This window comes from Chenopodium quinoa, unplaced genomic scaffold (assembly GCF_001683475.1).
Source record: "Chenopodium quinoa cultivar QQ74 unplaced genomic scaffold, ASM168347v1, whole genome shotgun sequence".
Classification (NCBI taxonomy): domain Eukaryota; kingdom Viridiplantae; phylum Streptophyta; class Magnoliopsida; order Caryophyllales; family Amaranthaceae; genus Chenopodium; species Chenopodium quinoa.
Window position 1 is genome coordinate 618,713 of NW_018742963.1, and position 17,222 is coordinate 635,934.

The 17,222-nt window shown below is 32.8% G+C and overlaps 1 protein-coding gene across 1 annotated transcript; it reads right to left on the reverse strand.

Annotated features, from left to right (window-relative positions):
- Positions 1-253: 253 nt before the first annotated feature.
- LOC110728808 (U11/U12 small nuclear ribonucleoprotein 65 kDa protein-like) lies at positions 254-14,509 on the reverse strand. The gene is made up of 11 exons (XM_021908472.1): positions 13,851-14,509; positions 13,074-13,145; positions 12,714-12,938; positions 7,591-7,672; positions 7,338-7,511; positions 4,344-4,508; positions 4,094-4,255; positions 3,086-3,173; positions 2,840-2,898; positions 1,614-1,679; positions 254-840 (listed from the first exon to the last, which is right to left on the reverse strand). The coding sequence occupies exons 1-11, from the start codon at positions 14,039-14,041 to the stop codon at positions 757-759; spliced, it is 1,368 nt and encodes a 455-aa protein (XP_021764164.1). The 5' UTR covers positions 14,042-14,509; the 3' UTR covers positions 254-756.
- Positions 14,510-17,222: the final 2,713 nt, after the last annotated feature.

Consider the following 17,222-nt stretch of genomic DNA (forward strand, 5'->3'; position numbering starts at 1 on the left):
GGCAGTTTCACCTAAACTGGTCTATGTAGGTCTAATAATGTAAAGACCATCAATTCATGGAAACATGGAATTATTGATCTTATCGCAGTTAGTAAAGCTAGTATTCAAATATTCATTATGGAGCATGCTTATATTTTTACAAAATTTCATTACAGAGCATGCGGTATATTTTTATATATAAAATTGCAATCGGGTAGTTGCTGGGTTTTGAAAGGGGTTGCGTGTATGGTAACCTTGGAGAACAATGGAATTGGAAGCATGTCAATGAAGGATTGCACCGGTGGTTGTGCTTTTTTGACTACAAGAAACCGAAGAGAACACGTATTATACAACGGAAGGTAAGTTTAACTGACATTAAGAAGCCCTCCTCACAAGAGGAAACCTAATGATCTTTAAGAATATGGTGGAGCGGTGGATGTTACAATAATCTATATACATATGATAAGTCACTCAAGGACCAATGCTAGCTACCAATCAGTTGTACACTTGTTTTTATGAAAATGTCTTGTATGTCCTATTCATCGTATTTTGCGAGCAGAATTCAAATGCCTTGGATGATATGAGCCAATTTTCATGATGGTTGCCATAATTCTTTCAACGGTCTCGAGGACTAGGAGGGTTTCCCATGGCCAGACATTCATCAAGTACCAGTCCCATGGGCCATGGCCAATGTAGATGAGCTTATGTTATCATGCGTGCAATGTAACCAAAATTGCCAATCGTACAGAAAGCTTCCAATTCCAAGATGCAATACATTCAGCTTGTTTTGCTTGCTGCTGGATTTCTGCCAAACTGGATAATCATTGCCTTGCCCTTGAAGACATAGCCATTTACTAAATTCTGCACACATCACACAGCATAACGGGAATTAATACATAGTCTATCTATGCTTAATTAAAGTTTAAAAAAATATTAATTGCTGGTAAAATATAATGAGCGAAGAAAGCCAAGAAAAAAAAAAAAAAAAAAAAAAAGAAAAGAAAAGAAAAGAAGAGATGTTTTCAAAGATGAAAACATGACCACTAGTTTAACCAATAATCACCAAATTGCGGCATACTAGTCGTTTGAGAGGAATGAAGGCACTGATGACAAGCAATGTAGAGTAGACTTTCTGGGTCCAACAAGATACATAATACCAAGAAGGAATCAAACTAAACTTACAATTTGGGAAACTCGGAAATTTGGAAACAGGAAATTCAAACAAACATGACAGGTCACACATAATTCAGGCATAGATTTCAAAAATGACAGGTGAGATGAGTTCAGGTTTAGTATAGTGATATTACAGGTCTTATACTCCTTGAGTACGAGTAAAGTAAAATTGTTGCACTCAAGATGCAAAATTGTATTAAACAAGTATAAACAAAAGTGAGTAATTCCATTGTAAGCGTTCAGGTTCAAATCAATATAAGAAACTGAAAGATAAAATCTCCATTAACAAGCCTGATTTCTTGACCATTTATGCTCTATAAAACTTGGCCTCCTATGTTCAGATAAAATGTGGAGGATCACATAAATCTACGTATTTAAATTTCAACCAAAAATGTCATGGGGGGAAAAAATATGATACACAACTAGGAGAACTTTAGGGGTATATAAGTTGATTAATTTACCAGAGCACGGTGTGCTAACTCAACTGATGGAAACGTCACAAATGCTTGCCCCCTCATTCTTCCTTCCTGAAAGACACAAATTACAGATAATCCTAGCAAATTAATAATAAAATTTCATATTCAGGGAGTTACATCCCATATAAAAGTTGCATGACTCCAAACAGATATGAAACATAATAAAACTAATACCCAAAGCACAACACCACATTGATACTAGGTTCCAGTAATATCAAAGTTGGCCTCCAAATATATCAATATTAAAAACAACCTCTCCAATATAATTACATTCCTATCTTCCCTCACCCTCACCCTAACCCTAACCCTTCTTTCCCTAAAAATCTATCTCATCCTTACACATGCCTGTATGCAAATCAGTAGAGCTTATTGCGTTGCCTATTTGAAGTCAACTGGCTCAGCAAAGCACTAGAATCATATCATAATATCATATTAATGATGTTATATGAACAAAAACTAGAACAAGACAAGAACATCATGATAAGTTCATTTGGATTACTTTGTATATAAAAGTTGCAGTATTGTAGACCCCTTCAATAAAAGATTAATTTCCTTGGATCCTTTGACAACAGTTTCCCTTAGATTTCTCTTAGATTTCTGGACTAGATAATTGCCTATTTGCCTTCATGTTAAAGAAAAATATCATAATCTCAGCTTTAAAAAGGTGGACGTAACAGATTCTATAGGAAATAGTACATTTACCTAAAATAATGGTGTGTTTAAAGATTGATGTCTCTGATAACTTATTTTAACCTTGTGAATATTGATATGCTAAAAAACTAGTGTGACAGAAAGATAAGATTCGATAACAATCTACATCAGTAAGATGCATTTCCGCAGGACCCAGAAAGGGAAGCTAGAAGAAACTTAAAAGAAAATATGAGCAGTAGTGTTGTTGTAAAGTTATCATCCTTTTAAAGCCATAACAATTCAGGGATTGCCAAAATTCATGCCAGCCAAAAAGAAATTCTCAGCCTATTCAGAACTAAGAAACAAAAATTTTAAAATTTGAAGTTAACAGGTTCTATAACTACCTCTTGAAAACTAAAACATATCCTAGAGAAGTAAACTAACAATCATGATCAGACATTCAATATATTCTTTTCAGAATTTGTCAAAATAAACCACCAATACCCAAGAGTTGCATCGGGATTTGGGAAGGAGTGATAAACTGATACAGGATTGAAAAGGCTAGAAAAGTAACAACTGACCTGCATTAATTTCACACTAAGACCAGCTTTAGCAGCATCAACGCTTCCAAACAATGACCCTGCATTAATTTACAGAAATTGAAGGCAGAAGGAATTAGGAAATAGATAATGTAGGAATTCGTAAATTTCAAAATTGATAGAAGTAACTCACTTTTCAAATATATTTGTTCAATCGGCAAGGAAGGCATAATAAAATATGATAAGAGAAATATTCCACCTATTATAAACGTTGTTGTTCTAACTCACCAAAAATTAAATAAAAATCATCCAGAACCACATCTTTCGCCAAGTTCTTTATGTACAGCACTGAGGCAGGATTTCCAGCAGCATAATTCTAGCAATGCAGAAGCAATGACCGGATTTTAGCACAATAAAAATATGTACATTCACAAACCTAAAACATGAATATGAGGAAATTAATATGGCCAACCAATACGCAAATCAAAAGGATGGATGAAAATTCATCTTGTGAAACATTTGTGGGCGATTGCATAATTGTTTAATGACATGCTTACAGAACAGAGAATATTATTTATCAGGTTCAAAGATGTGGTATGCATACTGTGGAACAATGTCAGTCTACAAGATTTAATTAAAATTTTGATAACCCACATCCACTTATCAAAGCATATTTTCTGATTAAGCTCATCAATTAAGCAGTCTCATAGCTAAGAGGAGACCAAGTTTCATACACGTGATTTTATGTACACTAACTTCATGCGAAGTGCAATTGATCAACATATAACGCTATGTATCAAACATCAAAACTAAATCAAGTAGATTGAATTATATAAAATTGTTATGGACTTATAGCAAAATTTTCAGCTGCCCATATGAGAAAATTATCTATAAAGTATTAAACAAAATTTCAAAGACACATAGAACCCATTTTCCCAATCCCTGCAAATTAGTTGTCTTCATTGTAGATGGCTTAACAACACCCGGGGCCACAAAACGATTGAGACTTGGACAAACACACACGCGCGCACGCACACACCCACACACACACCACTTAGACTAACATTAATGATCTATAGTTAACAAAATTTAAGTCACGTGGGATCTTGTTAAATTTCCCTAAACTTATACTTTCATAATATCAAATAATTACTTACTAATAATTAAAGATACTAGTGCTTGAATGTATTGGTAAGCATGAAATGAGGAGTGTTGCAAGTAAAAAGAAACATAGGAAATATTTACTATTGCCATAGTTCATAGTTTCATACACATCTGAGCACCCAAAGTACATACCTTGAACATTGGGAGAGATAGTATCTCCTCAGGGGGTAATTTCTGGCTTTCTATTTGGTCAATGGTTGCATATGGCATATCTGTAGACTCCAGTTTTTCAGACTCTTTGACTGTATTATCATTAAGAACCTCATGCTGGACCTTTTTCGGGACTATTTTGATCTGCATCCACATACACATGAAAACTTGAACAAAATTCAGATAAAGGAATATTTATCATCTTCATGGATATTAAGACAATTGAATGGACCTGTAATACAGAGTTTTTCTTCTTTATCATTGGAATTTCCTTCGGAACCAAAGTGGCGGGTTTAAGTCCAACAGCTTCATGAGATACATCTTTATCTATGCCAGGGCCAACAATAACTTCACGCTTGACCCTTTTTCTTGGAGCTTCTGCATCATTATCAGCCTCCTAAAGGAAAAAAAAAAGAAAGCAATAAAGTATATACTTGCATTCTATAAAAGAGTTGTTTAATGACTTGATAAGTAGATCGTGAAAGTCACCTTTCCACCCCCACCCCCTCCCCCACTATAAAACCAATAATAAATCAAAGCCTTAATCCCATAAGTGGGGTCAGCTACATGAACCAAAAGTGATTATTCCGTATAGTCATCCAAACCAATTAATAAAGAAGAAAATTATTCTTGCAACCATGAACCAAGCAAGAGAATAAACGGGAGATGCTAGTCATGACTAGCCTATCAGAAAGTCTTTTCCATCCATGTAGCATAATATTTCATGACCTTACTTGGCATTCAATATGTAGAATTTTAGACTCGATTTTACATAGCATCGAGCCGTTTAGATGAGACCCGAAGAACATTTTAGACTTCACTTTACATAGATTTAGAGAAAATTTCCACTTGTGGCCTATTGTTAGTGACTTTGGATACAACTTTTTCAAAAATTAATCAATTTTTTACAATTTTAAAAAACAAAAGTATTTAAAAATTAATACCTTTCGGCATTTTTTATGGCAGTAAATCAAGTCATTGAGGGGTTTTTCTACCATTTCACTCCTTAATATGATACACCAAGAACACCATTAATAACTGAAAAATGCAAAAAGATGTCAAATTTTGTTTTATAAGTAAACTGCAATTTATTTTCGAAAAGTTATTATTTCTAAAACTGCTAATACAAAAGGTTATAAGTGACAAATTTTCCTGGACTTTATATCTTTCGAAAGCAGTGTTATCTAGTATGCAGCACGTTCTGGTATGTGGAACATGCTTAGGAAGGCAATTCATTACTACAGGTTGTGTTAAACTAGACCAAAATTGTACTCTGTACCATTGTACCATCAATCATGTACCAAAAACCAGTTTGCACTTTCCAAATGTGGATCACAGAGGAATTAGCAAATTAGGTATCACTATTATATATTTAAATAAAATTTGCCAAGCGTCCTCACTTTAGTAGAATCGGGAATCAATAAAGAACGGATCTTAGTCAATTATTTGATATAATACCTCTGTTCTTTTTTGTTCTACTCAATATTCATGGAGTCAAACTAGAAAAAACTTTGACCACCTATTGCTTGTGATATACAAATAAAAATCATCATGTGGGGTATTGCTAGAATTATTTCAATGTGTTGTATCCAAATATCAAATTTTCATAATTTACACTATTTCACAATTTAAGATATAGTTAACTAAACATATATATTGGAGACCGCGCAAAATGCAAGTGATTATAACAAAAAAGAACGGATGGGGTACTTATAAATCTTTTAGGTAAAGAAAATAATTATTTAAGTGACATTGCGAGAGAAATCAGATGTGTATTTTAATTTCTCATACTAACTAGTTATCTATAGGCCATATTTAACATATTGTGAGCTGAATTTATGAGAATAGATTTACTAGTCACAAAAAGTAGTCTGAATAATTCACTCTAGGTTCTATCATGATCAACCCCTTCTTATTATTTTTTAGCAGTTTAGTATTTGTTCATGAGGGCTAGATACATGATTACTTTGCTCAATAGCACTAAACTTAGTTTCCACCTTAGATTTGCTTGATTCTTTCAAATTAGATTCATATTCATTATTGATATTTAAGTTTATAATAAACACCAAAAACCCAAATATCTTCATCTCAGAATGTTCAAACATGGTCCATGAAATGATCCATCACTTGGCCATCTTGCATTAAAAATGCATAAATCATCTACTACGGATTAATTGCATTTAAAGTGAGCGATGAGGAAAAAATTTCTTTGAATAAACAACTACCAATGGCCCTGATGGGAGGATAACTTGATTATTCATTGGTTAGCATTCATTGGGAAAATTAGTATTTGTTCATACCCATTAGTAGCTAGTTGATTGAATTAGAATTGGTTTAAGAACTGCATCATCTAATTGTTATTTAATGTTAGAAAATCACAATCCTAAGAAATTTTACTGATTACTGGACTCTAATTCGTGTGATATGTGCCCTTGTTTCATTTTTATTACATGTCTAAGTAAATTATCAATATTACATAGCCTGTTAGTCCTTTGAATTTTATGAGCTATGTTAATTCCTAAATCGTTTATTAGTTCTAGATTTGATTTAATTACCAATCTTAATCGGGTTTATATATAGAAAAGTAAAAGTTTGATAGATAGCCCCTACTTAGCTATCTTAAGAGCAATAGCTTAACTATTATACCATTCACTTCAAGCCAAGTTAACCATTTCCCCAGCCAATCCAACTTAATCATCAAAATCATAAAACTCGCCTTAGCTCATGAGCTTATACTTCTATTAATCAATCATTCACAAGAAAAGAAAGCCACTGTCTGTATGTCTCCCTGAAGCTTATGAAACTTTTCTTTTTCAAGAAATTGTCAAATTATGTAACATGGAAAATAGTCAAATACCACCTCTGTTGGCTGAACATATAAGATCAAGAAAACCAACTGCTCCACCTAAGAATCTGCTTTCACGATAATTTCTATACTTGCTCCTAACAAAAAGAATTTTGGGAGACACAGAATTACCTCCTAACCCTTAATCTTTGATCATCAACATAACAAAGAACATAAAAACACTAACATGCACTCACCCCTCCCCTGGAACTTTAGCCCAGAAGACCTTACGATTGATGCAACAATGAATTTCCTAGTACAAAAATGGCATTCTGCAAACCCCAGTTTAAATTCTTAATCATGCAGCGGCTAGCAGCATCTACCAATATGATCAAGGACACTTTATTTAGCAAAATAAACGTAAATAAATCAGATGATTACCTCATCAGAAGTTTCCATTTCTGACTCATCACTAGACAAATTTCCTTGGTGAGGCTTTTCAGTTACTGAAGGCAACGGTGGTGGAGGTGGGGCTGGTGTAGATGGTAAAGGGGGAGTGGGCAGTGCAATACGGAATGGGGCGGGAATGTTCATTTTGTTCATCAAGTGCAACACCTACAAAGGAGTGAGGTAAAAAATGATTATCAACAGTTTAAATATTGAAGAAATAGTCAAATAGGCAGAACACGAGTACCTGAGTATAAAAGGGAGGAACAGCAATAAGAGCATTAAGAATATTGGTCAGTATATTTCCATCTGGAGGAGGATAAGCATACCTATAACAGAACAGTGCAAAATATCAAAACATCAGTGTAAATGAATCACGTACTCTCTAAGACCTAAAAGGGCCAACAGAATAAGGGCACAAAGTTTTTTAACCCGTACTTTCATCACATTAGTCCTCTTCCAAGTTTCAAGCATTACAGCTTTTTCAAACTAATATTCAAAGCCATACCACAGTAGTACCAAAGTAAAGATTTAGTATCAGCATTTGCTTTCACGACAAAAGAAACAAAAGCTTACACAGAGACGACAAAATATTTTAGCCGTCTAGTTTGGAGTATTATTCTAGTTTGGAGTATGGCATTGATATTCTAGGAGTTGTATGTGACATCGTTATTTTATTGTTCAATTACTCCTTTAGCACAACACTTTTACCACCACATTTCCAAACACCTTCCTACCCTTAACCTTAGCCCGATTACAACCTAATAAAAGTCCTTTTTGATTTTCCATTGCATTATTGGTCCGTGAACGGTGGAGGGTTAGATTTTGTGCAAGTCCTGACGAGGGTCATCAAACCGAAGTGAGGCTCGAGCTAAAATGGTTGAGCATCCCTAAGGTGGATTCAAACTTGGGGGAAAGAAGCAGTAAGATTGGTTGGTTAATAAAGGTACTTAAGTCTTGGTTTGTATCATGATCCATTTTTGTTAATTTTGACTTCAAATAAATTGTGAAGGTAATTGAGTTTATACTTGAATTATGATTTATTAGTGATTTATCTTTACATCTTGATTTTGATTGAGGGCGATCAACGACTAAGTGTGGGGGAATTTGATAAGTGCATAATATAACATATATTTAGTCCCTAATATTAGTCTTATAATTGCCTTTTATCTATTATTTTAAGAATTTGTCTACTTTAATAATTTTAGTAGCATATTTATTTTAGCTTTATTTTATTACTAAGTTTGTTATATTATTATACTTAATATGTTTATCATTATTTTGATTAGGAAATGGAGGCAAATTAGTTCCACTAACTCAAAGTTCACGTGGAGTACAAGAATAGAAGGGAAAAAAAAAAAAAAAAAAAAAAAAAAAAAAAAAAAAAAGATAAGAAGAAAAGCCTAACTATTAGGCGTGGAAACCAGAGAACTAAACTAAGTCAAAGTTCATCTTCAATAAGAGCTAACAATTTCATCCAAAAAAGCAAGAAACAAGATAATGAAGATGAATATCTATCCTATTCCAAGGATCTATCCCTTTATACTGAGAAAATCTAGGTCGTTTTTTAGTATAAAAATCCTCAATTATCTCTCCCAAAGACACAAGTTTTACCACAAAAATATATGGGGAGTTCGTGAAGCTTGGTAGAGCACGAATTGGTCCAAGTTTGATCGATTGGGTAGTATTGGAAGACGAAGGGACGAAGTTGACAGCGAAATCGAGCAGCGGCTGTTTGATTCTTGGCTCAGTTCATAAGTTCTCTTTAATTTACTCTTAATCTTTCAATTTTGTGATTATTTGTTTGCTTCTATTTGGTGAATTGTATGAAATTTGGTTTTAACGCTGAGTATAATCGTATTTCAATATTTAAGTTTGATATTTAATTGATTCACATGATTCTTTGTTTTTATATGAACGTTTAATTTATTTATACTTGTGATAGTGCACGATCACTAGTATGAAGTGATTAGACTATGCTAAATTATTACTTGACGCGGCTTTAATTGATGATTTAGAGTGATTGACTCGATATTACTAGTTTGAGCATCTCAATCGTAGTTTTTGTTGAGTTTGTGAGTTGGTCTAATAAATCAAATTTATTGGGGTAGAAAGTATATTAGCAAGATTCTAATTCCTAGTGAGCTATATATCAAATTGACCGCGGAGGTAATTTGATTACCTAAGTATTAATTCGAATATTGGAGGAAACTATAGGAAACGAATTTGGGAACTAAGTTATGTCGTTTAACCTATGACCGAATTGGTATCACATTGGTGGTTTGCTTGTCGTCTATTGTAAATAATAAATTAATATTTTTAATCTTGTTTGGCTTAGTTATTCGTTCGATTTGACTCCCCCCCCCCCCCAATCTCATGTACACAGTGTGAATAATACTCTTTTATGTAAATAGTTTATTTTTCGAGTTAGACTTTACATTTTAAGAGTTAATTAATCTCCTCGTGGGATTGACCCTTAATTACCCTTTTACTAGTTTTTAATATTTTTGAAGGTTTAAGTGAGGTAAATTATTAATTATTTTTATACGGTAAACGACTCATATCACAGTTTACACCACCTCCTATAATGGACAGATTAAGAACGTATAGAAACAAAAAATATAGTAGTACTTTTCTCCTGTTTATACTTATATTTGCTAGCCAAAACCTGAGACACCATATGTAACAAGTCTAACTGCATGAGGGAGAAATATTCCAGAAACCTGGTGCAATCAAATTTCATGTATCCAGAACATTAAAGAGCTATGTGGGCAACTCTCCATATGTTAATCTGTATATTGTGAGGTCTTATAAAGATATAAAACTATCAGTCCACTTTCGATAGCTGTAAACCACTCAAACCACAGAGATACAGATTTATATGAAGAGCAAAAATAATAAAGAAAATATCTTGTCAGGGAAAATAAATCAAATTGTTGAGGAATGAAGACATACAGCATCAAGGGCGGAGGCACATGGGGGCGGGTGGAGGCCCAGCCCCCTTGGCTCAATTTCGCGGCTTAGTAATATTATTGCTGGCCCCTAGATATTTTTAGTATAAAAACTGTTCTTATTGCACATTTAAATGTGTCTAATGTGTGCCACAGTGGTTTGAAGCCCATTGTTGGGATTTTTTTATCCTAGGATCAAACCCCATTAGCGGCAAATACTAATACGTTTTCTTTTTTTTTTTTATTTATCCCCATTATTGGCTTCGTCATTGTTGATTTTTTTCACTACTCAATCGGTAATTTACTTTTTCTTCACTCAATTTTTTAATATTATTTTTAAAATTCTTCTTTATAATGTTAAATGCTAGCATTAGGTTATCCATTGCTAATTTTTTTTTTGGACGATCCATTTAAATTTTTTTCCTTATTCCCCTAAGCTAATTGATATGTCATTTGCTATTTATAAATAAGATAAAATATAATTTAATATGATCATTTTAGATTCTTCTCACTTTATTAATACTTCGTATATAAATTTTTTAAATGTTTACAAAGGCTTAAAATGTATATTGATTGTTAATGAAATATATTATGAAGCGTGTCTTAATAAAACTAGGCATTGCATATATGCAAGAAGAATAGAGGAAGTATTTGTATGTCATCAAAATTGATATATATGTTATTATTTTGAAGTGATATGTAGGAGATCTCATAGAAAATTTTCTAACAAATACATGTTTTAGTAGAATGCATGGAAAAAAGAAAGATTTAATGAATTTTATTTTTTTCATACAATTAAAGTATTAAACTATTTTCACATTAACTTTTTTTTTTTCATTAAAGTGTTAGCCGGCCCCTATAGCTTTAATATCCTGGCTTCGCCCCTGTACAGCATGGATGCTCATGTTGATTTCCATGCAGATATATCAAAGAAAAGCTTTTTTAAAAAAAGCAGCAAAGCAGCACAAAAGAAGGTGATAGAGAATTAATTTATTATTAAAATTTTAAAATAAATTTCATTTATGTTTACCTCTTAAAGCTTGTGATACAAATAACAGTTTTCCCTATTTGTTAATCAATTGTACTGACATGCTTCAACTTATAACTGAATCCAAGTGTTGAAAACGATGTAATTCCAAATTCCAATTATCTGGCATAGGCTTTCCAATTTGTGCATGGGGTTATTCACACCATGTTAGATATCAGGTAATCAATATTTTAAAAAAAAAAAAAAAAAAAATCAACTTTCAACATTACGTCTTTTTATAGACTTATCCTCATCATTATAGAAAGCTCATAAGGTTCTCTGAATTGTTGATGTAGGCGATAGTAGCTTTCCTAATTTTTTTACCCCAAAACGCCAAACACTAATTAATGTATCAGATAAGAAGTAATTTAATGGTGAAAGAGGAGAATACTAAGTAGTTAGAATTATGGAGACAAAACTGAAGAGTGAGAGATTAAACCAATGGCAAAGGCAGCATGAGCTCAAAAAGGGCCAAAACCATGACCTCTTTCACAATTAAACTTGATCAAATAGTTGAGCTTGTAAAAACCACTCATTGATATCCAGCTAGATAACCCACAAAAAAAAAAAAAAAAAAAAAAAAAAAAAAAAAAAAAAAAAATTATGTACTCCTTACATGTTTACATTCCTCGGCAGTAAAAGCCTAACAACAAAAACTTCTACTATGATGAGTCAACTTCTAATGCAAGATTGACCACTCATCTATTCCATAGAAAGTCATAAGATGCATCAGAGAAAAGAACCTTAAAAGGCCTTTAAACCGATTGCTGCAAGATAGTTAGCCACCATGTGCTTTTGAATGTTATAATTCTCCATACTTTTGGGTTTAAGTAACAATAAAATGTTGAAATTTGATGATTTTCAATGATTATAGAAAGAATGACAGTCATAAGTACCTAATGGATCTTACCCTTTTGTCTTCAGAGTTTTGTACAGTAAAGGCTTGAGCACACCCAAATCCCATTCATGTGGGATCCTCTAATATAGAAATTCCATGGGAGGGTACTTTGTTTATCCCTCAAAGGGTTAATAAGTTGCAAGATAAACAGTAGCAGGGCTCTTTCTAAAACTCAAAGTGTAACTCACTGACTATCTTACACAGTTACACCTACCCATAGTCCCATATATATATAATTTGGATAAAGGGAGTATATGTTGAGTGTCTTGTCAGTAACGCCAATATTATACTTTGATACTTTCTCTGATTTATTCCAACATTATTATCTCCATAATTTCTCAAAAAATAACCTCAACTAAAATAGTCTACAGTTACATTATAAATACATTTATACCACAGCCAACAAATTGGATGAGGCCCCTGAAATTCATTCTTGTTACGTAGATATAAGAGCACAAACAATCAATAGATGTAGCAAGAAACAGATGACATACTCTAAATGAGGAGGAAATGGATAATTGATGCCAAGCTTTTCAGCAATTGGCTCAGCGACAAGCTGGCTGGCTGACTTTGAGCCTTCTTGCACATCTCTACTCTGTGTGTTCTCCTGATATAAGGGTTTCAGTGTATTGTTATCAGATTCACCTCCAACCTGCTTATTGTCCTCTGAAGGCTTACTAGACTTCTCCACAGACAAGACTTTACCAAGAAATCGCAACCTAACCCACCATAACAATGAAGCTCCTCATCATCAAAAATTGATAAAAGAGACAATTTACTGGCATGAACTAGAAATAATGAAAACACTGCTAAGTATGAAATCAATACTTAAGCATGAAATCTGAAATGCCTACCCATTAAGTTGGCGTTGTGCATGTGAGGCAGCAATTTCATCCCCGAAGTCCACAAACGCACAGTTTTTTAACCTGCCAAAACGTAGAAAACTTTACAATGATGTCCAAAATCCAAATAACTTAGTTTGCAAAGTGTAATAAAAACTACTAGCAACATGCCAACAGACCATTATACCAATACAAATAGGTTTTTCATTTCTCTAAAATTTACTAGTATAATTTATCCGTCCTTTATCAAAACAATTCAATACAGCAAGGAAAACTTTCAATAAGGTCCCCGATTAGATATAACCCAATTGAATTGCAAATGTTTCCCTCACTTTTAACACATTATTACCATGAACTACATACTAGACTAGTCTCAATTTCAAGTCTAATCTTAAGCTCATCAGAAGAACCACATTGCAATCATATATCAAAAATAACAAATTTATAACGAGATTAAGAAAGAAAAATCACAAATGCCGCACTTCATCAAATCAAGGCAGCCCACCAATCTATACATAAACCCGCCCCGTCTCCTTATTTGTGTAAACGAGCTGATAAGTTCATGTAAACCCACTAAAAAAACTCCCTATCACAACACCAACATTTGAATTTTAACACCAAAAAAAAAGGAATTACCACAACAAAGCAAATTAATTTCAAACGATTCTAAATAACAATACAACAACAACAATAAAGCCTTATTTGGGGTCGGCTAACACGAACCGTCATTTAAAATCGTCCCCGATACGAATCTAATAAAGAATGACAATTAAAAGTAAGAAAAATAACCTTGCAGAAGTACAAGGGCGAGCAGCAAGAGCGCCGTAATGAGAGAAAAGGCGGGAAAGAGTATCAAAGGGAATAGCTTCAGGAAGATGACGAATTAAGAGGGTAGAAGCTGAATTTGATTCATTTGGGATTGTTTGGTTGGGCAATGAAATTGGGGGTTGAGCATAATTTGGTGGGAAATTGGGGTTCATAATTAAAAATTGTGATGAAAAATTAAAGCTCCCTTTTCAAAGTTGAAGGAAAGGAGGGAAAAGAAAGATGGTGGTGGCAGTGGAGGTTGCGGTGGCGGTGGCGGTGGAGGCGATGTTCTGACGGGATGACGGAGGAAGGTGGTGCTGCCGTAATGAATAATACTTGCAGAGTTGCAGCCGTGTGTTTGCTTTCATGGGGGTTACGATTTTGTTCATTCAGTTGTGCTGAATATCAACAATTTTTTTTTCCTTTTCCCTTTTTTTTTTAACTTTTTTTTTTTTTTTTTTGAAAACTATTTTTAACTTATTTACTACGAAGTACAAGCTAAGAAACGCACGAAAATTAATGTGAATGCAATCATTAATAACATAATACTAAACAGACATTAGGAATAACACGTATCACTTCATGCTGTAGTTTTTTCCCTTTAAATATATTTCAAAATAAAAAAAATTAGTAATGAAATATATTCTTAAATCATTCTATATATTTTTTTCGTTATTTATGGAAATAGCTAAAAATAAAAGATTATAATAGACTTAAATAACTAGACTTTATAGTACTAGATTATATTATAATATAATAAAAGGAACTAATTTATCGCATACATTATTTATCGCATTAAACATAGAACGATTGTTTAAATCAACCAACCATAAAAACTTTGATAACTCATTATTATATTTAAAATTGATATATCAAATGTATACATATTTTTCCATCCATATATTTTTGGCATTAATCATACATAAAAGTTACATGAATATGTAACTATCTTTTTTATTTTTTTTATTCATTCATAATATTTTAGATCAAAACTACACTTTTATAAGTAAGCTATAAGCACATATTATTTCATTCAACTAACTAATACTCTAATAGAAAAATTATCTAAATAATGTACTATTAATATATATATTTTAAGTATATGAGTCATATTTTAGTCAAATTTTACATAAGCCTTCTGAATAACTAATCATTTTCCATAGCCTTATATAATTGATTTTTATTTTTCTGTAAAGCCTATATATAGAGTTTTTTTAGTAAGGCCTTTACTAATTTGAGGTGTTTATGATAAATTTAATCCGACTCCTTCTAAAATTAATTTCGCCTATATAATATTAATTGAAAATTCATTCCATAATTTTTGTGTTGGCCATTATTGTAAATTATATATGTAACATGTAATGATGCGTTTTTTAATATACTAGAGTCCACTAATACTTAATATTTTAAATTATCAACAAAATAAATATTTTTTTAAACCGTGCATCGTACGGACACTGTACTAGTTGTGCATGTAAGTAATCGGAAAACTCTTGGCGCATAGGCCCTATATATTTGACATGCAAATAGGATGGCATTTTTGTAAATAATGAGAATATGAGGTGTAAAACATGATGGCAAAGAGTATCTTTTTTTTTTTTTTTTTTTTGAGGAAAAGGTAGTACGAGCATATTATTAAGTTAAATCAATTTCCGCCAAAACAGTAATGCTTTGAGGGAAAGGTCCGGTACAAACTAGTTCATCACACATACCGGTATCCCACCTAGCAATACAATGAACAACCGTATTACATGTTCGTTTTACATGAGAAAAAACACAAGAATTAAAAAATAAGTTGTCATGTCTAACATCTTCATAGATAAGATCATAAGACGTATAGGGCTCAAACCATTAGTCTTGCCATGATGCCTTGGATAGCACTCGTTGCATCACTTTCAACAGCGAGATTACGAAAGCCAAACCTTCTAGCTAATGTGACACCATACCTCATAGCTAGCCCTTTTGCAATTCTTGATAACAGGGGTCGTATAGGGGATTCGACGAGTCCCTATTATCAAAAACCTACCATTCTCATCCCTCATCATAATAATACATAAAAAGTATTATTCAGACAACTTATACTTTAATGGTACCTTATACATGCATAATAGTACACAAAAATATACCACTGTATCATTAAGAGAGAGATAATGTACCACCGAACCCCAGATTACCCTCCTATGTGCAGCCAAATACATGGGCCCTATGCGTCTAGGTGCACTCGTAAGTAATCTATCAAGCTCGATTCTCTGTTTTGTTTTGTTTTTTCAGATGGAAATTTTCTTCTTTTTTTTTGTAATACCCCGTATTTTTATACGTATTTTAATTTAAATCATTATTTTATGAAGCATTTAAATAATTTGAAATGGATTATTTATGGTATTTTATTAATTTAAAAAGATTTATTTTAATTAAAGGTCCATTTTTATTTATTTAATTGCTTTGAAAATATTTTATTTTATTATTTAGAAACTTTGGGGTATATTATTTTATAAAAGGAAATTTAAAGTCAATGGAATTTAAATAAAGTCAAATGACTAGTTTGAATAGGAGAAGGGATCATTAAGGGTAGAAAGGGAATTTAAGGATATGAGGGTTTTGAGAGGGGGTATACATACCCATCTTATGAGCAAGCTAGATCTTGCCCAAGGTGGAGAATACCCAAAGGTAAACTCTCTCTCTCTCTCCTCTTATTTTCTCTCCCTTAATTTTTCCCCCTCCCCTTTTTGCTTTCACCTTGCACGACACCCACACACACACAACCGCATGGGTGGCCGGCTGCCACCACCACCATTGGCTGGCCACCACCAGCACTCGCCAGCAGCAGCCGCCGGTGGGAGGCGGCGACAGTCGTCCTCCCTCCCCTTGTCCGTGTGGTTCAAAAAAAAAATATTTTTGTTTTAATTCTAATCTAGCCTTTATTTAATTATTATTTTGGATTTTGTGATGATTTTATGATGTTTGATTATGATTAGTATGTATACAAATTTTCAGATTTAGTTTTTGAATTAAAAAGCCCCAAATTGAAAATCCTAGGTTTCTAAATTAATGTATATTGGTGGGAATTGATTGTAGTTGGTTGGAATTATTGAAATAGGTGTTTTTAAACATAATTACAGCAATATTACATGTTTTTATAAAGCTGGAATTTTATATAAAGGTTAGATTATGTTTCTTGAAAGGATTTTTAATTACCCATTAATTGGGAATAAAAGTAGGGGTTTTAAATTAATTTTCAGCTTGTTTTAGAGGGTTTATAAGTGATTTAAAGAGTGTATATATCGCTGGAAATTTATATTGAATAGATATTAATGTCTCTTTGTAATTTTGGGTTGTAGGAGATTTCCAAGTGAG

What these genes read in the sequence shown, in the direction of transcription:
- LOC110728808 (XM_021908472.1), bottom strand. Translation starts at nt 14,041, where the DNA reads ATGAACCCCAATTTCCCACCAAATTATGCTCAACCCCCAATTTCATTG. An exon ending in TTCCTCCCTTTTATACTCAG is followed by an intron (nt 7,512 to 7,590) that starts GTACTCGTGTTC and finishes ACTCCTTTGTAG; the next exon opens with GTGTTGCACTTGATGAACAA. An exon ending in AGTTAGCACACCGTGCTCTG is followed by an intron (nt 841 to 1,613) that starts GTAAATTAATCA and finishes TGATGTGTGCAG; the next exon opens with AATTTAGTAAATGGCTATGT.